The sequence below is a fragment of the Eurosta solidaginis genome, chromosome 1 (genome assembly GCF_040869045.1).
Source record: "Eurosta solidaginis isolate ZX-2024a chromosome 1, ASM4086904v1, whole genome shotgun sequence".
In the NCBI taxonomy this organism is placed as follows: Eukaryota; Metazoa; Arthropoda; class Insecta; order Diptera; family Tephritidae; genus Eurosta; species Eurosta solidaginis.
In genome coordinates, this window is record NC_090319.1 from 319942145 (window position 1) to 319969602 (window position 27458).

Consider the following 27458-nt stretch of genomic DNA (forward strand, 5'->3'; position numbering starts at 1 on the left):
TTTGACCTGCCTTTGCCCTGGGCAATCAATCCAGTGACGTTTGAATTGTTTAGTTTCCCAGTTACTTATTGTTTCCCTGGTGTGTGCTTTTGTGAGTCCACAAAATGGCTCTGGACCATAAAATGCTGATGTAGCACCCTGCTTTGATAGGTAATCTACATGTTCATTACCTTCATGTCCCTGATGTCCGGAAACCCATCCCAACAAAACCTTGTTTTTGGCTCCCAGGGCATTAAGGATTTCAGTGCATTCATCCACTAGCTTAGATGTAACTGTGTAGGATTGCAAGGCACGCAGTGCCGGTTGGCTATCCGACATAATGTAGATGCTCTTCGATGTTGAGCCTCTCCGTAGACATTCTCTACCACAGACCTCTATTGCATGAATTTCTGCCTGAAATATGGTGGGGTAACATCCCATTGGTATCGATTTTTTGAAGCTTGGCCCATAGATGCCAGCTTCCGTCCTTCCGTCATCGAATTTCGATCCATCCGTGTACCAGACCTCTTAGTCAGGGTCGTTATACTTACTTACTTACGTAATTGGCGCTTAACCGTCTAAACGGTTATGGCCGTCCAACAAGGCGCGCCAGTCGCTCCTTCGCTCCGCCAACCGGCGCCAATTGGTCACACCAAGGGAGTTTAAATCGTTTTCCACCTGGTCCTTCCAACGGAGTGGGGGCCGCCCTCTACCTCTGCTTCCATAGGCAGGTTCCGATAGAAACACTTTCTTGGCCGGAACATCATCTTTCATTCGCATAACATGGCCTAGCCAGCGCAGCCGCTGCGTTTTAATTCGCTGGACTATGTTGATGTCTGCGTATAGCTCGTACAGCTCATCATTAAATCTTCTTCGGTACTCGCCATCGCCAACGCGTAGAGGTCCATAAGAGGGTCGTTATAAGGGTTCCCTATTTCCCAGTGGGTCCTGTCCACAATGGACACTTCAAAGTTCTGTGAGATTCTGAGCTTAGGGGAAATTACGTCACGCAGTTGTAATGAGGGATTTCCTATGAATTTTCTTATTACTTTCATATGCCCCATCATATTTCCTTCCTTCAACTCAGAAATATTTGGAAGTCTTAGTGCACCTAGTGTTGCCTCTTTCTCTATCATAAAAGGGAAGGGAGGTATTCCCACTAAAGCACTAAGTGCATCAGCAAGGGCGGTTCTCATCGCACCCGTTATGTCAACGCAAACTAATCGCTGCAGTTTGCTTAGTTTAGCCGTTGCCTTTCTTTGCGTGGCCTTCAGCCACCAAACTAGAGAAGCATAGGTGACTATTGGCCTTACGACAGTATTAAATGTCTTGCCGTAGAGACGAGTACAAGCGAAGAAAGCTCTTGTTGCCTTGTTTAGGATAGCATCCAAATGAGCATTCCACGTGAGGGTTCTATCCAGTGTGACTCCTAGATATTTAGCCTCCATTGAGAATTGTATTTTTGTACCACCCAGGGATGCTTCTGGGATGGATACTTTCCTTCTCCGGGTGAAAGGCACAATAACAGTTTTGTTAGGATTTATAGACAATCCTTTGGTATCGCACCACGTTTCTATGATGCAAAGGGCTTGTTGCATGCGATCTGATATTGTATCTTCGTGCATCACTGTGAAGCAAATAACTAGGTTATTTGCATATCCTTGTGTGTCAAATCCCTTGGTTTTCATTAACTGAAGGAGGTCATCAATGATCAGGGTCCACAGGAGAGGGGAGAGCACACCTCCTTGTGGGCAGCATCTTGTGGCCGCAATTGATTCAGTTTTCCCTCCCAGTTCCAAATGGATTTTTCTACTCTTTAACATAGACAGCACCCATCGTATTATTATAGAGCTTATGTTCTTGTCAATCATAGCTTGTTCGATAGCTTGATGTGTTGTGTTATCGAAAATCCCTGATTTTTCAATAAAAGCGAAGAGGGCTTTATGGCTGCCATCAACATTGCTGTGTCTAGGACCCTTATAAGGCTGAAATTCAGTATTATTATTATTTAAAAGATCTGCGACATTCAGCCATCCACTATGAGTTTTTCCATAAATCTTTCAAGCACTTTAATATACTTTGGTGTCTGAAAAGGTGGACAGAGGTTTCCAGTTCCAGTGAAAAGATAACTCTCCACATTTTCCCGAATAAAATGCTGTCTATTAACTGTATAAACCCACAACTTTACTTTGGAAGACCCGGTCAACAAAGACGTAATAATAAAATAAATGTGTGCATATTATTACCAGATTTGTTTGGCGGCCTCCGTGGTGTGATGGTAGCGTGCTCCGCCTATCACACCGTATGCCCTGGGTTCAACTCCCGGGCAAAGCAACATCAAAATTTTAGAAATAAGATTTTTCAATTAGAAGAAAATTTTTCTAAGCGGGGTCGCCCCTCGGCAGTGTCTGGCAAGCGCTTCGATTGTATTTCTGCCATGAAAAGCTCTCAGTGAAAACTCATCTGCCTTGCAGATGCCGTTCGGAGTCGGCATAAAACATGTAGGTTCCCGTCCGGCCAATTTGTAGGGAAAAATCAAGAGGAGCACGACGCAAATTGGAAGAGAAGCTCGGCCTTAGATCTCTTCGGAGGTTATCGCGCCTTACATTTATTTTTTTTTTTTATGTTTGACGAAGAAGCTGGAAACCCCTAATTAGGTACCAGGACTTATATTATAAAATAACTAATCCTCCTGGCAAATGCTAAAAGTTTCGTGGGACCTAGCTTAATTGCTACCTTGAGATCAGGCAACTCTGCCGCCAATAGTAGGTGGAGTCTTTGTAATTTTTCAATGAGTTCTGCCACTCATAAAAACGTTGTGGAGCTACATAGAGTAAGCCATCTACAGCTTACAGATTTTACTCTATGGTCCTTTGGCATCTTCGGAAGTAGAAACGAAATTCTATGCTTAGCTACGTTTTCGGAAACTAATTTTGAAGCAGACAATTTAATTAAAAACTTTTTTTTCACAAAAAAGTTTATTTTAATTTAATTTAAACATTTTACCTTTTTATTACAAAAAAAAAAAAAAAAACTGATTTTATGAAACCACTACACTATTTCCAAATGGATTTTAGAAAGGAAATTTAGAGAAGTCAGTTGGATTTGTGAAAGCGTCAAATGGATTTTAGAACTGCGAATTGCATTATCGAAAGCGTCATTTGCAATTTAGAACTGTCAATAAGAATTTTGAAAGCGTCATTTTGATTTTAGAATTGTCAGTTGGATATTAGAAAACGTAAATTGAATTTTGAAAAAACCAAATGGATTTTAGAAAATGTAAAAAATTTATTTTCACCCTATCTGAAATCAAATTTATATTTTCTAAAATCCAATTTCCTGTGCTTCACTTTTTAATATTTATTCCAATTGGATTTTAGAAAGCGTCAGTTGGATTTAAGAAAGACCAAATTTAATCTTATCAACGTTTTCTAAATTCCAATTGATGCTTCCGAAAATCCAACTAACTATTGTAAAATCCGATTGGCAATTTCCAAAATACAGTTGATACTTTCTAAAATCCCACTTGAAATGGTGTAGTATTCGAATAATGAAAGGCGATTGCATGCTTAGTTGAAATCGAATAACAGCTTGTCAATTTTCAAACAATGCAAAAGTTGCTACCCGGCTAATGGACAACTACATAGATTGGCCGAATAACCGATTGTAAACACCCACTTGAATTTGAAGTCATATCGACGCTTATGTACGTGGAAAAAAATTACCTATTAGGAAAATTGCCGTAATATATCCGTGAAACAGCAAAATTTGCCGCGGCCATATTTTAGAAAATATCGGGTTCAACAAAATTTTTTTTTAAAAAGTGGACGTGTTCGTTATCCGATTTTGCTAATTTTTATTTAGCACATATATAGTAACAGGAGTAGCGTTCGTGCCAAATTTCACCATGATATCTTCAACGACTGGAAAATTATAGCTTGCAAAACTTTTAAATTACGCGGTGCCACGCTCATTGTCCAAAGTTTTACTAATTTCTAATCTGCGTCATAAGTTCAACCCATCTAACAAGTTTCATTGCTTTATACGTCTTTGGTAATGAATTATCGTACTTGTTCCATTTTTCGATATCGAAAAAGTGGGCGTGGTTATAGTCCGATTTCGTTCATTTTAAATAGCGATCTGAGATGAGTCCTCAGGAACCTACATACCAAATTTCATCAAGATACCTCAAAATTTACACAAGTTATCGTGTTAACGGACAGACGGCTAAATGAATTTCTTTTTTCGCCCAGATACTTTTGATATAAAGAAGTCTATATCTATCTCGATTAGTTTATGCCGTTACGGATTACCGTTATGCGAACCAAATAAATATACTCTGTGAGCTCTGCTCAGCTTAGTATAACAATGCAAAAACATTGTAAAGGTGTTTAAGATCCTTGCTTCTCTTTTCTTTCCACTTTTCTCACTTTGATTTTGACTATCGTTTCTTTCGTTAAGATTTAATTTATTCTAAATGTGTTACTTAGATGGATATACATATTTGTATTGTTTTATGTTTAATAACTTAGTTGAGGTACTTCTAAAAGGCTATATCTGGTCTTATTCTGTACTATGTTGGTAAATAAATAAATTGAAATTGAAATTGTCCAGGAAAAATTTTCGTTTATCCACCAACAAACGTGGACAAACGATGGACAAACGACGGACATACGTTTTAGCACAATAAAGCGAAACATTTTTTTTGGGGTTTTTTCGAGAAAAAAAAAAAATATTTATGAAATAACAACCTAAACTAAACAAACTAAAATTTTTCCTGGACAAACGGTGGACAAACGAATGAGATATGGTTTTTTTTAATTACTCGCACATGTAGGTGCCAACTTCACAGAGCCACACCTTAAGCTGTCCACATAAGACACTCGCTCCCATACCCCAGTCTATTTTGGAACAGCTCTCAATTACATGTGCGAGTAATTAAAAAAATGATTTTAAAAAAATTTTTAAGTGAAACGGTTTTATTGAAAACAATACTTCCATTAACTAATTATCTAGGGCGTTGATCTTACTTACTTAGTTAATAGGCTCTTATCCGTTCAAGTGGTTATGGCCGTCCAACAAGGCGCGCCAGTCCTTTCTTCTCTCTGCTAACCGACGCCAATTGGGTCACACCAAGGGAGTTTAAATCGTTTTCCACCTGGTACTTCCAGCGGGGCCCGTCTCTACCTCTGCTTCCAAGGCGAGTCCGATAGAAACACTTTCTTGGCCGGGGCGTCATCTTTCATTCGCATAACATGGCATAGCCAGAGCAGCCGCTGCGTTTTAATTCGCTGGACTATGTTGATGTCTGCATAGAGCTCGTACAGCTCATCGTTAAATCTTCTTCGGTACTCGGTACATATGTATATATTGGGTCCCAGGGCATAAGGTTATAGAGGGGAATAAAAAAGCGGATGTTTTATCTAAAGGGGGCGCATCCCAACTTAACCTAGCCATTCATGTCAATGTAATGTTGTGTCTTTTGCACAATTTAATCTTAATTCTCTGGTTTTTCTGGTTTTTATATTAACAGATAAGTAATATGAATATAACATATATAACACAATCCTAACTACCGCAGTGTTCCCTAAATGTTGGAAAGTTGCCAAAATTATTCCCATTCCCAAAGCAGATGGTGAGTCCAGGCCTATCGTTATTCTACCATATCTTTCAAAAGTATTTGAGTTGATCATATATAAAAAGATAAGCACTTTAAAATCACTCTCTTTGTCACAAACGGCAATCCGGTTTTCGAAAATCACATAACTGCATAACTGACTTGATGGACGCGATTGAAAATATTCGTGAGGCTATTGACAAGGATGAAATCACCACCTTAGCCCTACTCGACCATACGAAAGCTTTCGATTCGGTTAACCATGACATTCTTAGAACAAAACTTACAAAGTTATTCGGTTTTTCTGCCACATCCACAAAATTAAAAGCTTCCTACTTAGAAAATAGAACCAATGTGTATTCAATGGGACGACGGCATCACCTGCATTAGAATTGGGGAGAAGAGTTCACAAGGGTCAATCCTGGGCCCTCTCCTTTTCTCTATGCATATAAATTACATACCAGCTGTCATTACGGACATGAGCTCTCATTGTATGCAGACAATGTGGAGGTCTATAGATCGTGCAGGCTCAACAATATCGCTGCCTGTGTCTTGGGAATAAACAAAACATTATGCCAAATCAACAAATGTGCCTTGGCAAACGACTTATCGCTCAATCCAAAGAAGTCTCGAGTTCTTGTTATCGCTAGAAAGCAAATAGATATATCAACCTTTGATCAAATTTTAATTGGAGGCGTAAGTTTTAATATAATAGGACATTAACGTGGGATAGTCACATAAACATAGTCGTAGGAAAACTTTATAGCATGCTTCGCGCCATTTGGTCCTCACAACACTTTACCCCTCACGGAATTCGACTTTTACTTGCCAAAACATTTCTCAGGACGTCGTTATTGTATGGGTGTGAAACTTTCGCTATTTGTAGTTTTGCGTGTAAGCAACAGCTAAAGGTACTCTTTAATAATATTGCACGATATGTATTCGGAATCAAGGCTTGGGATCATGTTTCCCATCATGCTGACTCTATTTCCTCCATGCCATTTGATAAGCTTCTCCTGTTTCGAATACTTATACTTCTGCATAAAATATACTACACCAAATAACCAAAGTATCTGTACCAAAGAGTAACTGCAGCGAAATCTGTGAGAAACTCGAAACTTATCTCAGCTAGGTACAAGACAATGACATCTGAAATACAGCTCATGGTGCAAGCGGTACGAATTTGGAATTCTCTTCCACAAAACTTAGTATCGATTGGTAACATGAACATATTTAAGCGTGAACTACTGAAATATTTAAGCTCATAAGCTACTCAAACTACTTTTCTTTTAAATATGATATATTTTTGTCTACTGAATTAATTGCAAAACTATTGTTTAAGTAATTTAAGTTATTTTGGTTTTCTATATAAAAATGTAATTTCGAAATAGTAAAATACTTTGTTTATTTGGGAACCAGCATCAACACTAGCAACAACATCAGCACTGAAATCCAGCGAAAAATCAATCTTGCCAATAAATGCTACTTTGGACTAGGTAGGCAATTGAAAAGTAAAGTCCTCTCGGCGAACGAAAATCATACTCTACAAGTCACTTATCGTACCCGTCCTGATATATGGGGCAGAAGCATGGACCATGACAACAGCAGATGAAGCGGCTTTGGGAGTGTTCGAGAGAAAAGTTCTTCGAAAGATTTATGGACCTCTACGCGTTGGCGATGGCGAGTACCGAAGAAGATTTAATGATGAGCTGTACGAGCTATACGCAGACATCGACCTAGTCCAGCGAATTAAAACGCAGCGGCTGCGCTGGCTAGGCCATGTTATGCGAATGAAAGATGATGCTCCGGCCAAGAAAGTGTTTCTATCGGAACCCGCCTATGGAAGCAGAGGTAGAGGGCGGCCCCCACTCCGTTGGAAGGACCAGGTGGAAAACGAGTTAAAATCCCTTGGTGTGACCAATTGGCGCCGGTTGGCGGAGCGAAGGAGCGACTGGCGCGCCTTGTTGGACGGCCATAACCGTTTAGACGGTTAAGCGCCAATTAAGTAAGTAAGTAATATAAAAATGTTAATATTGTAACTAATTTACTGCAAGTCCTCTTATTTGCAACCTTCTGCTAAGTTGCAATCACTAAACTGTTGAATAAATGACTCCAATATTTAATAATGCAAAATGGCCTTTATTCAAGTACTTTCAATATAACACTTCTATTGCTCGACAGATAGCGTCTTAAGCGAAACTGATTGATAGCTCAACTGATTCTCGCGCCTCTACTGTTGTCGCCTTTTATACTGTCTGGTTTCCTCGTTGCATACTTCTAGGCTTTTCCATTCCAAAACTTACTAGTTAGTTATCACCTACAAAATCACCCGCCACAACTACGTTTATAGCTTCTCATACGCGCGTGAGTAATACTTGCACAAATTATTGCCCTCTCTTGTGAGCACTTCAGATAAGATATATGCATGTGTTTGTGCGTTGCTTCTCCGCTGCGTGTACGTACATATGTGTAGACATAATCGTTGAATTATTGATGTGCATCAAGTCACTGCTTAGAGATGACAGTACCCCTTAGTGTTGCTAATATTCGTAACAATATTATTGAAATTATAATCTGTAGCGACTAACACTAATTACACTGGATCACAAATTCCAATTTTTTTTTCTGCACCAGAGACGCCATTATGAAATTCCTATGTAAAATCACCCCCTGATTCCGAAAATCAAGGTTAATTTTAATTCTAAGGTAACGTTTATGAGATATTTACGAATTACCGTTTTTTCAAAAAACAAAAAAAAAATTGCGTCCACTTAATCATATATATCTCAAGAACGAGTTGAGCAATTGCAAAACGGTTTGAAGCTTTTAAAAGGTAAAAAACCAAATTTTCTAAAAATCATTACGGACTTTTTCAAATTTTTTGTAAAAATATAAAAACATTTGTACTTTGCGAGGAAGGATCTCGAAAACTTTTTATTTTTTTGCAGATTTTTTTCTCTCTAAGCTCTGTTTTATTACAAACAAAATAAGCTTTCATTCAACAAAATCGAAGTTATAAGCATTCAAGTACATATATCCATTTAATACTTAAGTAGCCTACTGGTACATATGTGTTAGTATTCGTATATCAGTTAGTTAGCAGGTAGATTTTCGAAGGGTTATTAGATACAAAAAACTGTTAGTGTCGTTTTCTCAAACCCAGGTACATTTCAAGCAAGAGCATATTTTTTAGACAGGTAGTGTTTTCTTTGTAGAACTAGGGAACCTTTTTGTCTAGGTAGGCTTGAATTTTTACTTTATCTAAGTATAAATAATAGTACATGCGCCTTGTTCCTTCATAATATCTGCAAGGCACGACGGATACTGTTCAGTCTATAATTGCAGTTTATAACCCGCCATTTACTTAAAAATATAATATGAATAAAAGGGCGCGAGAGTTTGAGTGTACAAATGGTCCAGATATGTTGTGTTTCAACTGTACTATAAGTATTTTGGAATTGAGCCTAACAACAATGGACACCGCATATTGTGTGCACCACATGTCGAGTCGAATTGATTTTTTCGGAAACCGGAACAAAAAGGTGCGTTGCAAAAATTGGGAATTTGCTCCCTTTTAATGCATAGCTGACTAATTTCTGAAACTATCTATTTAGGCGACATATGAAATTTATCACACCAATAAAGTGGGGGGAACCAACTTGCCATTCAACGGACTACAAAAGTACTTGGGGTTGGAAAGTCAAGAAAAGTAACCTATGCGAGCGTATCTACAATGCCATTACCAGAACTAAATTCAACGGAAGCTACATTGCCAGAATCAAATTTAAATTTAGTTCCGGCTCCAGTTTCATTGTCAACAGCAATATCTGATTACGCGGCATCATGTTGTAGTGGATTTCAAACGGAAAACGAAAGAAACTCTTTGTCACAAACACAACTCAAATTGGATAAAGGATTTGGAATTGTCAAAGGAAAAGGCCGCACTACACGTCTCTCGTATGCAACAATTTAAAATTGTTTCATCCGATGTTAAGGTAACATATTGTAACGAATTTACTGAAATTCCGCTTATTCCAAATCTCCTGCTAACGTTCGAATCACTAAACTGTTGAATAAATAACTCCACTATTCAATAATGCAAAATGGCCTTTATAGGCTACTTTCAAAATAACACTGCCATTGCTCGCCAGATAGCGTCTAAGCGTCTAGTGTTAAATCAAACTGATTCTCGTGCCTCTACTGTTGCTGCCTTTTCTACTCTGTGATTTCTCGTTCGCATACTTCTAGGCACTTCCATTTCTAGAATTTACTAGTTCGTTATCAATTATAAAATTACTACGTTTATAGCTTCTCATATGCGCGTGTATGTTTGAGCGATACTAGCACAATTATCATTGCCTACTTTTGGGAGCATCTCAGATAAGATATCTGCATGTGTTGGTGCGTCTCTTCTCCGCTGCGTGTACGTTCATATGTTTAGACATAATGATTGATTTATTGATGTGCATACAAGTCACGAAGCGGATAACTCACATAGGTACATTGAACAGTCGAGTTGTGTGGGTGGATAACAAATTGCTAAGGTGGAGGGGATCGAGCTGAGCACGTATTGGATGCAAGGCCTCCGTACAATTAGCGGCGTGAGAATGATAAAATAAGAAAATACCGTAATATATGTAGGTAATGTAATAGTAAACCAGGCGACGGATTGGAGACAAGGCCTCTTCAACCGTTCGAATACTGCCCCAGGTGAAGGAATAAAGCACGGATTGGAGACACGGCCTCTTCAACCGTGCGAACAAAAGCAGTCAACATACACGCAACGACAAACCTACAGATTGGAGACAAGGCCTCTCATAATCTTCGACACTTTACAGCCCCGCGCTTGAACCCACGCCTTTTCTGCTTGGTGGATCATGTGCACCTCTCGCCTTCGCTTAATCTCGCCCAATCTAATTGGGACGTCTACGGAGCAAGCTTCAAGGGATGCGCCCTTTTTAGCTAATTCGTCCGCTTTTTCATTCCCATCTATTCCCATATGCCCTGGGACCCAATATAGATGTATGCTTCTCCCTGTCCCGATTCTCTCCAGAGACTGCTTACACTCTAACACGCATTTAGATGCTGTGCTATGCGAGATTATTGCCTTAATTCCTGCTTGACTGTCAATATAAAAGTTAACACGGTTGCAGCTTAAGCTATTCTCTTCCAGGGTTTCTACTGCTTTGGTTACGGCTAATATTTCCGCTTGGAAAACGCTACAGTAATCCGGCAGCCTGTAGGATCTGCTTAATTCCGGATCAGCGCAGTATACCGCAGACCCTACTCCTTCCACTATTTTGGAACCATCGGTGTACACATGTATCGCCTCGTCCGCCATTTGCGCACCCTTGCGCCAACCGTCCACCTCTATTGTGGCCTTGAGATCTCCCTCAAAGTGCAGGTAGGGAGTCATGTAGTCTGTTCGTCTTGTGACTAAGGACGCTATACTACTATGGCCATATGGTCGGCGCTCAAGCTGCCCCGAAGCATCGAGCCTGGTTGCGGTCGTTAACGCTTTGTTCTTTGCTACCAGGTCTACAGGTGGAATGTGCAGAATGGCATACAGTGCAGCCGTCGGGGTTGTTTTCAGGGCTCCCGTAATGCAAAGCATCGATAGTCTGCATACCCCCTCTAATTTTTTGAGGTATGTTGTTTTTTGTGTGGCTTTCCACCAAACAAGAACTCCATAGTATAGAATAGGGCTTACAATCGCTGTAAAAACACAATGAGAAAGAGAGGGCGATAGGCCCCACGTACACCCCAGCATTCTTTTACATGCATAGAGTGCCGTTGAGGCCTTCTTGACCCTCTCCTCCACGTTGAGCTTCCATTACAGCTTACTGTCTAGGATGATTCCTAGATATTTTGTGCAAGGTTTCTCCTGTAAGGTCACCGCTCCTAACTTAGGCCTGGTCGAATTTGGGACCTTGTACCTCTTTGTAAACAAGACCATATCCGTCTTCTCCGCATTGACTTTCAGCCCGACATTAGATGCCCAGGTATGAATATCCCGAAGCGCCCGTATTGTGGAAAAAAAATAAAATAAAAAATTAAATGAAAAACGGAAAAACCTATTGAAATAAAAAAAAAAAAAAAAATTTCTATTTATACATATATAATTTATTTACACATATATACATATATAAAAAACAAAACCCTACAATACAAGTAGTCGAACGCACAAGCATGCCACAAGCACTATATGCACAGTGTTTAAGGTAGGCTTGGAAATATTCGTAGAAGTGGTATGCGTCAAGCACATTCAGGTAGTAAGCAGGGCGTGTCAGTCCCAGTGTTAACCATACCGCGGCACTATCTAAGTACAGCAAAGTGACCCCGACAGACGCAGAGCTTAGTGCTCAAACTACCTCCAGACGGTAGTACCGGGGGGTAAATGGTACTCAGACGGTAGGAGGTTTAGTGCGGTTAAAGTCCCACACTGACTATGAGGCTTTCGATGCTTCCTCCTCGTAAAAAAAAAAACAAAAAAAAAAAAAAAACATATAGATGTAGTCATCGGTGGAAGTAGCACTCATCTAACATGCGCATATGGCTATGCGAGGGGCTATAAACGTGTATCTGTAGTTTATAGCTGGTAGCGTATAGCTGGTAACCAAGTAGAAAATTCTAGCAGAAGAAACGTCTAGATATTTCGGCACAGAGTATAAAAGCAGCGAAAGCTGAGTAATCTGTAATCAGTTTAATTTAAGCGTGCTATCAGTTGCGAAGTGAAGTTTAATTGCGAAGTACTTTCAAAGTAGTCTAATAAAGACAATTTTGTAATACAGAATATTGGAGTGTTTTATTCAACAGATACGAACGTAAACAGAAGGTTGAAAATAAGCGGAGTTTCCTTAAATTAGTTACAATTGGTGTCAGAAGAGGAATTGTTGAATAAATTCTGAAGATTTTGAATACAACTTGGACATGGCAAAGTTAAGTGAATTAAGGATCCAGCAACTGAAAAAAGGAGTTGGATAACCGTGGATTGAATACAAACGGCAATAAGATCGAACTTCAAGCACGGCTACGAGAGGTAATGGAGTTGGAAGGAATTGATGTGAACGAGTATGTATTTTATCCTGATGTGGAAGAATCAGCGACTAAAATGGAGGAGATGATAGAGACTCCGAATCCATTGGCAAGTGTTAACACTAACGTGACAAGTGTTAACACTAACGTAACACTGTTAGTCAGTGTTGAAGCAAATGTCGTCACAAATATCAAAAGATATGGCATCTCAACTGGAATAGCAAGATACACGTTTAACATCCAAGATGGAATCACAGGAGACACGTATATCCGAAATGTCGTTACAAATAGCATCCAGGATTGAAGCACAGGAGGCACGTATATCCAAAATATGGGGACAAATTTCAGCACAGGTACCATCGCAGATTCTGCACAACTGGCAGCCCGTATTGACGAAAAAATAATGCAGTTTGAGAACAAAATCGAGGCTGAGGTAGATGCTTTAAACGGTCGTATACAGGATCTGCAACAAAATCGCCTAGCTATTTCAGCAAGCAATACGAAGTTAAAAACTCCATCCTTTGACGGCTCTGTTCCTTTCCTGGTATTTAAGCTCCAGTTTGATAAGACAGCAACAGTGAACAACTGGAATGCTGAAGATAAAGTTGCTGCACTATTCGTGGCATTGAAAGGATCTGCTGGTGAAATCCTACAGACGATTCCCGAGTGAGAGCGGAACAACTACGAAACTTTGATGGGTGCTCTAGAGAGGCGATACGTAAGCGAATACAGGAAGCAGATATACCAAATAGAGTTGCATAATCGCTACCAAAAAGCTAATGAGATATTGCAAGAGTTTGCGTCAGATGTCGAAAGGCTTGCACATTTGGCGAATGCCGACGCACCCGTGGAACATACCGAAAGGGTAAAAATTCAGAGCTTTATAAATGGCATACGGGACGTCTAAACGAAGCGAGCCACATACGCAAATCCAAAGCCAACATTCGCAGAAACGATATCACATGCATTGACTCGGGAAACTGTCTCGCTATTGAGTAAACCAGCATAAAAAGATCATCGTGTGCAGGTGGAAAGGTCAGATTGGGTAGACAAAAATTTGGAAGCACTGAATCGATCACAACAGAAAAATGGCGCAGTTATGAAATGTTTCAAGTGCGGCAACCCAGGTCACATTGCACGCCATTGCAGCACCGGTCCCAATAGTTCCAACAATGTGTGTGGCCGTAAACGCAGAGCTGAAGGAGATGAGCAAATCTCCAAGTCCACTCAATCGTTAAACTAAAGCGAGTCAGCCGCAACGGGCGACAGCTGGCTCCCTCAATTGAATAAAAAAAAAAAAAATAAATGTAAGGCGCGATAACCTCCGAAGAGATCTAAGGCCGAGCTTCTCTTCCAATTTGCGTCGTGCTCCTCTCGATTTTCCCTACAAATTGGCCGGAAGGGACCTACATGTTTTATGCCGACTCCGAACGGCATATGCAAGGCAGATGAGTTTTCACTGAGAGCTTTTCATGGCAGAAATACACCCGGAGCACTTGCCAAACACTGCCGAGGGGCGACCCCGCTTAGAAAAAATTTCTTCTAATTGAAAAACCTTATTTCTAAAATTTTGATGTTGCTTTGCTTTGTTTTTTGTTCGGTGTGATAGGCGGAGCACGCTACCATCACACCACGGTGGCCCCTCAATTGAATGCCCCATAATATCTATCTCGCAAATTGGAAGAAGGTTAAACAATCTTCTACAACAATCTACTGTCGGAGGATATGTGGATGGAAAGGAACGTTTACTGACTGTATATGTGGGTGCATCTCATTCTATCATTCGATCAGATTTAGTCAACAAGAAGATAAGACCATTGCTTGGAGCAAGATTGCGTACATCCATTGGAGAGGAAACCCAGGTAATTGGAGAAGTAGCATGCGAAGTCGCAATTGGGAACGTCACGGTCGTACACAATTTTATAGTGGCAGAGATTGTTGATGAAATCATAATTGGAGTCGACTTCTTAATCGAGCAAGGCATCAAGATCGACATGCAAAGCAAGACGATGCGATATAAGAACATTGATGTGCCATTTAATTTCGGCTACGAGAGAGGCTACAGCAGTAAACGAGTGCTGGTGGAAAAGAGTCAGCAAATACCACGATACGAACGTAAACAGAAGGTTGCAAATAAATGGAGTTTCCCTAAAATCGTTACAATACGAAGGAGGACTGTGTTTGTTACTGCAAAGACATTGCTGGTCTATTCATACAGTTTGGTGAACCATATGATTCAAAAGAGTGGCGATTGTTCATAGACGGCAATAAATTAAGTTTAAAGGCCGTACTGTTGCATAGTGGAAACCAAATACCATCTATCCCGATCGCGCATGCAGTAAATACAAAGGAAACGTGTGAGATAATGCAAAAATTGCTCAAATTAATCAAATACGTAGAACATGATTGGAAAATATGTGCCGATCTTAAAGTCGTTGGAATGCTATGTGGTCTACAAAGTGGATACACAAAATACTGTTGCTTTCTATGCAAATGGGATAGCCGAGCTCGTCAAGACCACTACATCATAAAGGATTGGCAAGAAAAATTGAGTTTCAAGTTGGTGTGGATAATATAAAATACTTCCCACTTATAAAGAAGGAAAAAATAATTCTACCTCCGCTCCACATCAAGCTCGGCCTTATCAGAAACTTTGTCAAGGCTTTGGACAAAGAAGGCGAAGATTTTCATCATTTGAATACAATCTTTCCAGAGATTTCAGAAGCAAAAATAAAGGAAGGGATTTTTGTGGGACCGCAAATAAGGAAAATGATGACCAATAACCATTTCAAAGAACTATTGTCACCAGTGGAGGCAGCAGCGTGGGATTATTTTGAAAATATCGTTACTTCTTTTTTAGGCAAAGACAAAAGTCCTAAATACGAGATGATAGTGAACGACTTAATCAAAAACTATGCGGAAATGGGTAAATAAAAAAACATATTTAAGACCATTTTCTCAGTTAACTTTAAAACCTATCTGCTGGATAAACAAAAAATTTGTATGAAAATTTTTAAATTTACATGAGAATATATAGCCCTAAATCTGAATTCATCGCCCAGTTCCGAACAAACAAGAACGAGAAAAATGTAAACAAAAAATTTGTTCTGAATTGAAAGATAAATCCAGCCTAAGAAAATTATATACTAATGTGTCACTTATGTATTTATCTAATTTACTTTTTCATTTCTTTCAGGAGTAAATATGTCTATAAAAATTAATTTTCTACATTCCCATTTAAATTTTTTCCCGCAAAATCTTAGCGACGAAAGTGACGATCATGGCGAACGGTTTCACCAGGAAATGAAAATGATTGAAAGTCGTTATGAAGCATTCTGGGATGTCGCTATGATGGGTGACTACTGTTGGTTTCTTATAAGAGAAACCGATGCTAATCTAAATAAGCGTCAAAACAAGACACATAACTTTTTCAATTATAAAATAAGATCATAGAGTTAAGACAGAATCATATGTATATATGCTATTATTTGTAGGGTACTTAAGTTTTACTATATGGATATATTTATTTGAATGCTTATAACTTTTGCATTAGTTCATCGATTTTGTTGAATGTAAGCTCATTTTTTTTTTTGTTGTAATAAAGCAAAGCTTAGAGGGAAAACAAAAATCTGCAAAAAAATAAACAGTTTTCGAGATCCTTCCTCGCAAAGTACAAATTTTTTTTATATTTTTACAAACAAAAAATTGAAACAAGTAAGGAAGTTTAAGTTCGGGTGTAACCGAACATTACATACTCAGTTGAGAGCTATGGTGACAACATAAGGGAAAATAACCATGTAGGAAAATGAACCGAGGGAAACCCTTGAATGTGTTTGTATGACATGTGTATCAAATGAAAGGCATTAAAGAGTATTTTATGAGGGAGTGGGCCATAGTTCTATAGGTGGACGCCATTTAGAGATATCGCCATAAAAGTGGATCAGGGTTGACTCTAGAATTTGTTTGTACGATATGGGTATCAAATGAAAGGTGTTAATGAGTATTTTAAAAGGGAGTAATCCTTAGTTCCATAGGTGGACGCCGTTTCGAGATATATCCATAAAAGTGAACCAGGGGTGACCCTAGAATTTGTTTGTACAGTATGGGTATCAAAAGAAAGGTGTTATTGAGTATTTTAAAAGGGAGTGATCCTTAGTTCCATAGGTGGACCCCGTTTCGAGATATCGCCATAAAGGTGGACCAGGGGTGACCCTAGAATTTGTTTGTACGATATGGGTATCAAATTAAAGGTATTAATGAGGGTTTTAAAAGGGAGTGGTGGTAGTTGTATAGGTGGTCGCCTTTTCAGAGATATCGCCATAAAGGTGGACCAGGGGTGACTCAAGAATGCGTTTGTACAATACGAAAGGTGTTAATGAGTATTTTAAAAGGGAGTGGGCCTTAGTTCTATAGTTGGACGTCTTTTCGAGGTATCGCAATAAAGGTGGACCAGGGGTGACTCTAGACTTTGTTTGTACGATATGGGTATCAAATGATAGGTGTTAATGAGTATTTTAAAAGGGCGTGGGGCTTAGTTCTATAGGTGGACGCCTTTTCGAGATATCGCCATAAGGGTGGACCAGGGGTGACTCTAGAATTTGTTTGTACGATATGGGTATCAAATGAAAGGTGTTAATGATTATTTTTAAAAGGGAGTGGGCCTTCGTTCTATATGTGGTCGCCTTTTCGAGATATCGCCATAAGGGTGGACCAGGGGTTACTCTAGAATATGTTTGTACGATATGGGTATCAAATGAAAGGTGTTAATGAGTATTTTAAAAGGGTGTGGGGCTTAGTTCTATAGGTGGACGCCGTTTCGATATATCGCCATAAAGGTGGACGAGGGGTGACTCTAGAATGTGTTTGTACGATATTGGTATCAAATTAAAGGTATTAATGAGAGTTTTAAAAGGGAGTGGTGGTAGTTGTATATGTGAAGGCGTTTTCCAGATATCGACCAAAATGTGGACCAGGGTGACCCAGAACATCATCTGTTGGATACCGCTAATTTATTATATATGTAATACCTGCCAAGTTTTCAAGGGTTTTTTATTTCGCCCTGCAGAACTTTTTTATTTTCTTCTACTTAATATGGTAGGTGTCACACCCATTTTACAAAGTTTTTTCTAAAGTTATATTTCGCGTCAATAAACCAATCCAATTACCATGTTTCATCCCTTTTTTCGTATTTGGTATAGAATTATGGCATTTTTTTTAATTTTTCGTAATTTTCGATGTCGAAAAAGTGGGCGTGGTCATAGTCGGATTTCGTTCATTTTTATACCAAGATAAAGTGAGTTCAGATAAGTACGTGAACTAAGTTCAGTAAAGGTATGTCGATTTTTGCTCAAGTTATCGTGTTAACGGCATGCGGAAGGACAGAGGGACGACTGTGTATAAAAACTGGGCGTGCCTTCAAACGATTTCGCCCATTTTCACAGAAAACAGTTAACGTTATAAAATCTGTGCCCCTACCCAATTTCAGAAGGATTGGTAAATTTTTGTTCGATTTATGGCATTGAAAGTATCCTAGACAAATTAATTGAAAAAGGGCGGAGCCACGCCCATTTTGAAATTTTCTTTTATTTTTGTATTTTCTTGCACCATATCATTACTGGAGTTGAATGTTGACATAATTTACTTATATACTGTAAAGATATTAAATTTTTTGTTAAACTTTTACTTAAAAAAAATTTTTTTTAAAGTGGGCGTGGTCCTTCTCCGATTTTGCTAATTTTTATTAAGCGTACATATAGTAATAGGAGTAACGTTCCTGCCAAATTTCATCATGATATCTTCAACGACTGCCAAATTACAGCTTGCAAAATTTTAAATTACCTTCTTTTAAAAGTGGGCGGTGCCACGCCTATTGTTCAAAATTTTACTAATTTTCTATTTTGCGTCATAAGTTCAACTCACCTACCAAGTTTCATCGCTTTATCTGTCTTTGGTAATGAATTATCGCACTTTTTCGGTTTTTCGAAATTTTCGATATCGAAAAAGTGGGCGTGGTTATAGTCTGATATCGTTCATTTTAAATAGCGATCTGAGATGAGTGCTCAGGAACCTACATACCAAATTTCATCAAGATACCTCAAACTTTACTCAAGTTATCGTGTTAACGGACGGACGGACGGACGGACATGGCTCAATCAAATTTTTTTTCGATCCTGATGATTTTGATATATGTACAACCAACCGTTATCCAATCAAACTTAATATACTCTGTGAGCACTGCTCGACTGAGTATAAAAAAATATTTCAGGGGAGTATTGGAGCCTACCTTTTTAAGATATCCAACATACCATTCTTTCTAATAACCACTCTGTGGACATCTCCGCGACTGCGAACATTTCGCGATTTGTTGGGACTATTCAAAGACTATTTTCTGGACGCTCTCGATATTGTTTTCAAGATTATAAATTGGTATATCGCAATAGTTTTATGTTGTATTTTCTTCGTGTGGACTGACACGCGGGTATTGGCTAGTTTTACGAATGTGTGAAAGATGAACAGACATTTAAATCCATAATAAATTAGCGTCTCATTAATACTTAAGGCAATATCATGATTAGTCAGCCCACTTAAGTTGTAAGTGTTGTTACTCAAACTTTAGTGCACTGCTCCCAACTCTGGTTTTGTGGTAGTGTTCGATGGAATATTACCAACTTGCAAACAGATACAACTAATTAATAAACTAATATGTACTTTTCATTAAAAATGCATTCATTGTACACATGTCAACTTAATAACACACTTTGCAAATACATATGGGCAAGTCTTTGGTAACGGTCGCGATATTCGCTCGCATTTCAACGTGCATAAAAAAAACATGAGCAGCGGACTGAGCGGATATTACAATATTTGACCATATATGATGAGGTTCAGACGCTACAAGAAATAGAAGTACTTTTTTTAATGCTTGTGAAAGTACGCAAACTTAAAAAAGCTAAGGGAAGATTTTACATTCCCTAAATAAGAGACAGAATGTGAAATAAAGATCCAATGCCAGCTAAAACGCTGGATATAAGCTTAAGTACGGTTACAGACGCGACTATTGTTTCTCAATGAATTACATTATATGACATTGAAAATATTTTCCTCGCGAGACATTAAGTTTTAGGTCTAGTAGAGTAAACAAAATCAGCATACCTGGAATTTCGAATACGCCCTCAAAGTCCGGGCTAAAGGCCCAAGCCCCCTTTTCATAAGCGGAGACGTATACTGGTATATAACTTTCCCTCTGTTTATTCTTCGATAAATCTTTAGGTAAGGTTACTCTAACATCTCCAATAATCAATTAACTGCTGAAAGCGCAAAATGCCATCTTTCTGACAACATATAAGTTTTGTTCGTTGGCTAAACCGAAATAAAATGACAAGCCAATATATGGATGAACGAATGGAAGAGAGGTAATGGATTTGACCAATTTTATACACCAACGACGTTTGCTTACTAGGAAAATAATAAGGATAAGGGCAGGATCAATTTATAAAACCTCCGTTTTCTAAAGTTTTTTAAGGCTAAATAAAAGTCTAGATAAAATTTTATTAAAAGCAATAATAAAGATCTGTGTTTATCAGCGCAACAATATAAAGAAAGGAGAAAGTTTGTGAGTAAAACATCCAAATTTGCAAACCCGATGAAGCCTTTCTTTGAAATCATGTTCTCTGTCCAGGATGAGGGGAAAGAATAAACTATTTGATTTCCACATCATACACGTATTTGAGCTTTAATCCCCTGTGATAATATAAAGTCTGACGAGTTTTGATTTTCGGTTCGTAATGGAGCTTATTTTGGATTCGCCCACATATAAATAAACAAACATTTGCAAAGAAATGTTGTTTTGAAAAAGTATAGCAAAATGCGTCATTTCATTTCGCTAGAATATCAATAAATATATTTGATTTGTTATTTTGATAGAGCAAAATATGTATGTTTGTTCAGCTAATTAAAACAAACAAACAACAAGTAAGGGTGTCTAAGTTTTGGTGTGACCGAATATATATACTCATATATATTTTTCCTTTTATATATTTTTCCTAGAAATATTTTCTGCTATGTATAAGGAAAATATATGAACCTAATCTTAATATTGTGACGAATATTATGATCACTAAGCGATACTAAGCAGCCACTCTTATGTACGTAAACAAATCAATCATCATGTACACACATACATACAAAGCAGCAGAGAGATACTCAGACACGCATGTCATCATCAGCCGAAGTAATACTCACATGTACACACGCATATGGATACAAACTGCAAATATACATATATATAACTGGTAAACAAGCATGAAGTTCACGAAATTACTAGACCTTGGGAGAAATGGGTGAAGGAGGAGACCGAGAGTATAAAAGCAGCACAGGCTGAGGCACAGGCTAAGCAGTTTGATTTAAACACGCAATTAGTTGCGAAGAATTATTGTGAAAATAAGTACTCTTTCAAGTACATACATTTCGTTAGTCAAATAACTTTTCAATCCAAAAAAGAAACATCAAAAGGTCTTAATTATATACGTACAAACTAAATTCAGGAATGTGTATTTTTAAAAACATACGATCATTGATACAACATACATATTTCATGCATGCATAAAGCTTTTTCCACTCGGGTACCAATGAATAGTTCATTATTTTTGTGTATGAATAAATATGTTTTCAATTTAGAAAATATGAATCTTACATACTTTTTCATGCATTCAGCATACATACTGTATGCATACAATTTGTTTCAATTAGGTTATGTTATTTCATTAAGTTATACTATTTTATATCATTAAATTAGCCAATCCCAATGTTAAAAGCAGCGCTACTTCAGAGCATGAAACACTAACTGCCTATCTTTGGGTCGAAACAAAATTTATTTATAGTTTTTCTGAAATTGAGAAGTGAATTTGATTACCTCGAGAGGGGGTGCTTTTTTTTGGCCCACATGTCACTTTTGAATACGCCAATTTCTACGTATGTGACATCATTTGGTATTTCACATTCTTAGCTTCGGATTAAAATCACTACTGACTTCTATCAAAATATTATATTACTAGTTTAAGAGAAATTGCTTAACCTAAATAAAAGAGTTAAAATGTCCCACCCGACACTACGGAATACCTCAGTAGTAAATTGAGAGGGTTCCACTTTAGTAGATAAAAACTTCTTCAACCGATGATTGGTTAAAAATTTAGGCTGATATTTCTAACCGAGCACTTGCACCCGAAAACTTCATCCAGCTTTATTACTGTATATAAATAGCACCCACCAAACTTTTCTTGCTCTAATTTATACTCAACAAGCGACGAAAATAGTCTACAACCACAATGAACTTCGCGCTACTTTTTATCGTACTTTCCTGTGTTTTTACCTGTTCACATTCGGTGGAGCATGTGGTAGCAATATTCCTCAATCGTAGATATCATTGTGTAGGATCATTAATCACTATGGATGTAGTGATCACATCTGCGGATTGCGTGAATGATTATAAACCAAATGAACTTATCGTTGGAACTAATAAAGAATACCTTTTGCCTGATACACAAAGTCGCGGGGTGCTTTGTAAACTTTATCCACACGATGATTTAGATATCAATATAGCTGGGATTAAGGTAAATTCACCCTTTGACCAGGAGAACGGCGTAAGGCCAATACAACTTTGCGCAAAACAATTTTCAGATAGCGCAAGCATGCGTGTTAATCAATGGAGTCCAATCACCGATGATTACTCTTACCAAATAACTAAAGGACTTGTAACAAAAAACAAAGAATGTGATCGCTTGCAAGGGGCTCCCTTGCCAAACGAGCTGATTTGTGTTGAAAGTCATGATTGTCAGTTTAATGGAGTTTCTGGAGCACCGGGCGTATTTAATAACCAACTTTATGCGGTGGGAACATGTCATCCGTCTAATGTGGACTGCAAATTTCCGCGATTATTTGTAAATGCATGTCATTCCGACGTTTTAAAATTTTTTAGAAAATATATGCGTGAAACTTCAAACATCATATATCCGGGTGCTGTCTAAATATAAAGTGAGGTTCCATTAGAAAGTATACATTGGTGCGAAAAAAATTGAACTTATAAAACTGAATACAATTATTGTAAACATCTCAAATCTACTTAAATATATTAAATTTAACCATTAAAGGTTTTACAATACCTTTAAATAAAAAATAAAGTTATAATTTCGCTACTTCAATTAGGTTCAAAAAGTTTGTTTTAAAAAAACTGTCATACAATTTGTGATTTACCGATCTCGTGATTAATAAAAAAAGAAAATAACTACCTTAACTCATTTGTATTTAATGAAGCTGATTTAAAAATACGGTTGAAAGTTTGAGCTTAAATCTGAAACTTGTGTGTATTACGTAAATGAATAAAACATATTTGGTTTAACTGTTTTTGTGAAAATAGGTGCGCAGAACTGGGTTTCATTTTAAACCAGAGAAGTCTACACTTACCCAAACAAAAAAAGAAAAACCTTGTGAACTGTGTCCAGGTTTCGAACCGACATGACATGGAGCTATAACATCTGCATGGCAAAACATATCATAACAGTTCATAAGTATGACAAAGTAATATGAAAAATAGTCTATGGATTGCAGCACTTTTCTTAAATGAAATGTTTTACTTTAAAATTTTTAGCAACAACTTTAAACTTTTGGGTTTTGTTTTAAAAATTTTTTTTAGATTTTGGCTTGATGTTGAAAAAAGTTTAAAATTTAAACCGAACAACATTGCTAACCCCAGTAGTAAATTTACTCCAATTTAGTTGAAAAGAGTTTCAAAAATTGTTTAAATCGATGAATGGTTTAAAATTTAGGCTCAAATTTCTATCCTTATTGTTATTAGGTGTATTAGCTTTGTCCCACACGTGACCAAAAAGTGGAAAGTTGTTATCTAAAATTCGTAAGTCATTCTCTTATTTGATATTTATTATAGATTGTTAGAACTTACTTTCTTAATAGGCGGACTCCGATAAAAATACTTTATTAGCTGGAGTATCATCTTTCATAGCCATAATATGGTCTAGGCGAAGCTCCTGTCTTTTTATTCGCTGCCATATATTGATATCTGTGCAAAGATCGTACAGCTCATCATTAAATCTTCTTCGGTACTCGCTGTTGTTCTCGAAGAGCCTTTCTCTCGAACAATCCAAAAACCGCCTCATCTGAAGTTTTAGTCATGGTCCATGTTTTTTGAATTTATTGAATACCGACCCGTCAGACGTTCTTCTACCCTAAATTTGATCTATCTGCATACATTATAATAAGCTTTTCCGTCTAACTCTGCCCCCCCCCCCCCCCCCCCCCCCCTCTTCACTTTTTCTTTATCCTTTTATTCACTCCTCCCTCCGTCTTTTTCACTTCATCTATCTCTATCTTCGTCTCACTCTACCTCTTCTCTATCTAGTCTCCTCCTCCTTCCCTCTTTTCCCTTCTCTCAAGTTTTTCCCACTCTTCTTAATCCCTTATTGCCAGTCGCAGAGGGTGGTATGCATTTTGTTCCAGTCCCATTCCGAGTCCCAGTCCCACTCCGAGTCTCAGTCCCAGTCCTAGTCCTAATCCCATTCCCAGCCGTCTCTGGTCTACTTCCCGGAAAAAAGCATCGTAAATACTAACATGTATAGGCAAATTTATATACCAAATTATAGGCAAATCGAATAGGACATATGTATGTATGTAAAAAGGTATGTGGGTATTATTAATTCATGTCTTTATTTCGGCTTCGCATGCATATTTATCAGTTTTGCCAGGTTGATGCGACTAAATCGAATATCACAATGAAAATTACTTTAAAGCTCTCAGCAACAGCTTTCATTTGATGTCCGTATTACACACACATTCTAGGGCATCCAGGTCCACGTTTTGGCCTATATCTCGAGACCCTAGTCACCCAGCTGTATAAAACACATCAACAGCTTCAATTTGATATCCATAATGTAAAAACACATCCTAGTGTTACCCTGGTCCACGTTTTGGCCTATATCTCGAGACCCTAGTCACCCACGGGTACGGAAAATACCTCGTATCAAAGTATTCATAAACAGCCTACATTTGATACGCATATTGTACAAACATATCCCAAGATTACCCAGGGCTACGTTTTGATCTCAAGACCCTAGCCAGAACGGGATAAAAAGTATCCTATGTCTGTCTCCTGGTTCTAAACTACCCCTCCACCAATTTTCAGCCAAATCTGTTCATCCGTTCTTAAATTATAAAGAGTGTAACTAACACCACTTTCTTTTATATTTATACTTACATCACATTAGAAAATTCAAAAATAACAGTATTTCTCCACTATTTAATGGATATTATTATACATAAAAACCTTCCTCTTCAATCACTCTATCTATTAAAAAAAAGCGCATCAAAATTCGTTGCGTGGTTTTAAAGCTTTAAGCATTCAAAGGGACATAGGGACAGAAAAAGCGACTTTGTTTTATACTATGTACTGATAGTGATACATGCATACCAAAAAAATACCAAAAAATTAAACTCTTGTTTAAGAATTTTAAGGAAATGTTCAATATTTTTAACGAAAGAGTATTTTCAAGAGATGTATGCATTCTTAACCATTTATGTTGCATTAACTTGGCAACAACGCATAAATATGTCAAGCTGATATGATATGAAAATACATACATACATCCATACATATAAATGTACTCCCGAAGTTAAATAACGCAGCGAATTCTATGTATGTGCGTATGTGTCGCATCACGTCTCACTCAAAAGCAATTTGCTCGCACAGTTGATACCGAACAATCACATACACGAATTTTTTGGTAAAAATGTTACTTCTGTTTAAACAATTTGGCTGATATAAGAAAGGAAATAAGTATTTTTTTTGATGCAGATCGAAGGTAAATATTTAATAGTTTTACTGAAAAGTAGAATTTTTTAGATCCATCCATTAATGAGTTATAGCTGTGTAAACAAAAATTTTATGATTTTTTACTACATTTTGGCAATTTGCCACGCCCCTATAATATATATCTTCAAATTATATTAACTGTACCATCTCACGTAAATATTTCATAGTTTTACTGAAAAGTAAAATTTTTTAGATCCATCCATTAATGAGTTATAGCTGTGTAAACAAAAATTTTATGATTTTTTACTACATTTTGGAAATTTGCCACGCCCCTTTAATATATATCTTCAAATTATATTAACTGTACCATCTCACGTAGCTAAGCTTCAAAATGCAAAAAACCGTTTTAAAATCGGAGTATTCTGTGTGAAGTTATGTGCATACATGGCATTTAGCGACTTTATTTTATAAGATTTATAGAAGATATAGATGCCACTTACCTACGGCAATTCCACGTGCAAGAATTATTTTCCTAACTGGTCTCTAAGTTCGTTTTCGAAAAGTGGCACTCTATCTTCACGTGAAGTTGGCGGTGAACCAATAAAAATAGTTAATTTTTTTTTTTTCGAAATTATAAAATATGCCACTTATTTACGGCAAATTTACGGAAAATTCGTGTGGAAGAATTATTTTCCTAGCTTGTCTCTAAGTTGGTTTTCTGAGGGTGGCACACTAACTTCACAAATTTTGACATTTTTCTTCGAATTTATTAAATATGCCACTTATCTACGCCAAATTCACGCGCAAGAATTATTTTCCTAACTGGTCTCTAAGTTGGTTTTCGAAAAGTCGCCCGCCCGATATTTTATAAAATACGGGCGCGGTAAATTTTTTTGTTCCAAGGATAATTCACGGCAAATTCTCGGCAATTTTTTCAATAGGTAATTTTTTCCAAGTAAAAGTTGTCTTGCCAACTTCAGAGAGGTAACTACATACCTTTCTTCAAACGTATTTGGCTCCATGAATAGTATTTAACTTCAATACCACCATTCCTTAGGTTTTCGCGTATAATATCACTTAAAATTTTTTGAAAATTGGCCATAATATTTTCACCTCGTCGCTGCATATATTTGTGGTCAACGACAACGGCTAGACAAATAGCCGAAGAAAAACATATTATTTACTCATCTACTTATTGAATCTTTAAAAATGTATTAAAATTTTACCCAAAGAGGCATTTGCAGTGAGAAACGAAGAAAAGTCATTGGCCTCAGCTCCCTCTGGCTGTAGCAGCAGCAGGCCCAAAGGCGGCATAAGTAGCAGTAGCCAAATGAAAGTGTGGGAGTGCATCGTCTTCTACGTTGGCAAACTAAACCTTAACTGAGAACTTGAATGCATACGAAGCGTATTTTAACTCAAAATCAAGTACGAAAGAAAAAAATTTGTAGGAATTAAAATATGCAAAAAGGAAATCATATAAAAAGTGTGAAACAAAAATGGTATTAATTTCGGATTGCATTTTGCGTGCACCTGCCTAATACGTTGATGAAATGCTTGAACAACATTAGGAAGGTTCGTTTTTGTGACACTACTAATATCTAAATAGTTCTGGGAAGGTTTGCTTAGAGGACCTTATATTCGCTGCTAAGAAGGCACACGAAGAATGTAATCGCTAACATAAAGTAGTCCCATTTGTATGCATGGACTTTACTAACTCCTCGACAGTATACATGAATATCTTCGCAAGCAATTCCATCGTTTTCACTTCTCCGTTCGCGTTCAACGTCGGCCCCAGCTGCTTCATCGCTTACAGTTTCAATAGGGTTGGACCAAAGAGACATCTCTGCTAGAGGTACTGGTTCCATCTTATGTAATACGTCTCCTGGGAAGTCTGCTCTCTTCAATTACGAGTTTCGGGACTTTGAGAAGGGGGCTCACCGGGATTATATCGGCATAAAACTTTGCTGACCGACGACCGTGAGTAGCTGTTTATGCTCATCTGGTTTAAAT

At 37.7% G+C, this 27458-nt stretch overlaps 1 protein-coding gene across 5 annotated transcripts in view; it reads right to left on the minus strand.

Annotated features, from left to right (window-relative positions):
* Ir93a (Ionotropic receptor 93a) overlaps positions 1 to 27458 on the minus strand; it is a 194756-nt gene that overhangs the window by 15304 nt on the left and 151994 nt on the right. Inside the window, exons 1-2 of one of the 5 annotated variants that reach the window (XM_067761769.1) lie at positions 26675 to 26798; positions 26445 to 26597 (exon numbers count right to left, since the gene is read on the minus strand). The exons of the other annotated variants lie outside the window; for them this stretch is intronic. Coding sequence (XP_067617870.1) covers positions 26445 to 26597; positions 26675 to 26798 — 277 coding nt within the window. Of the gene's footprint in view, positions 1 to 26444; positions 26598 to 26674; positions 26799 to 27458 lie in introns of those variants that run through there. 5 annotated transcript variants of the gene reach the window in all.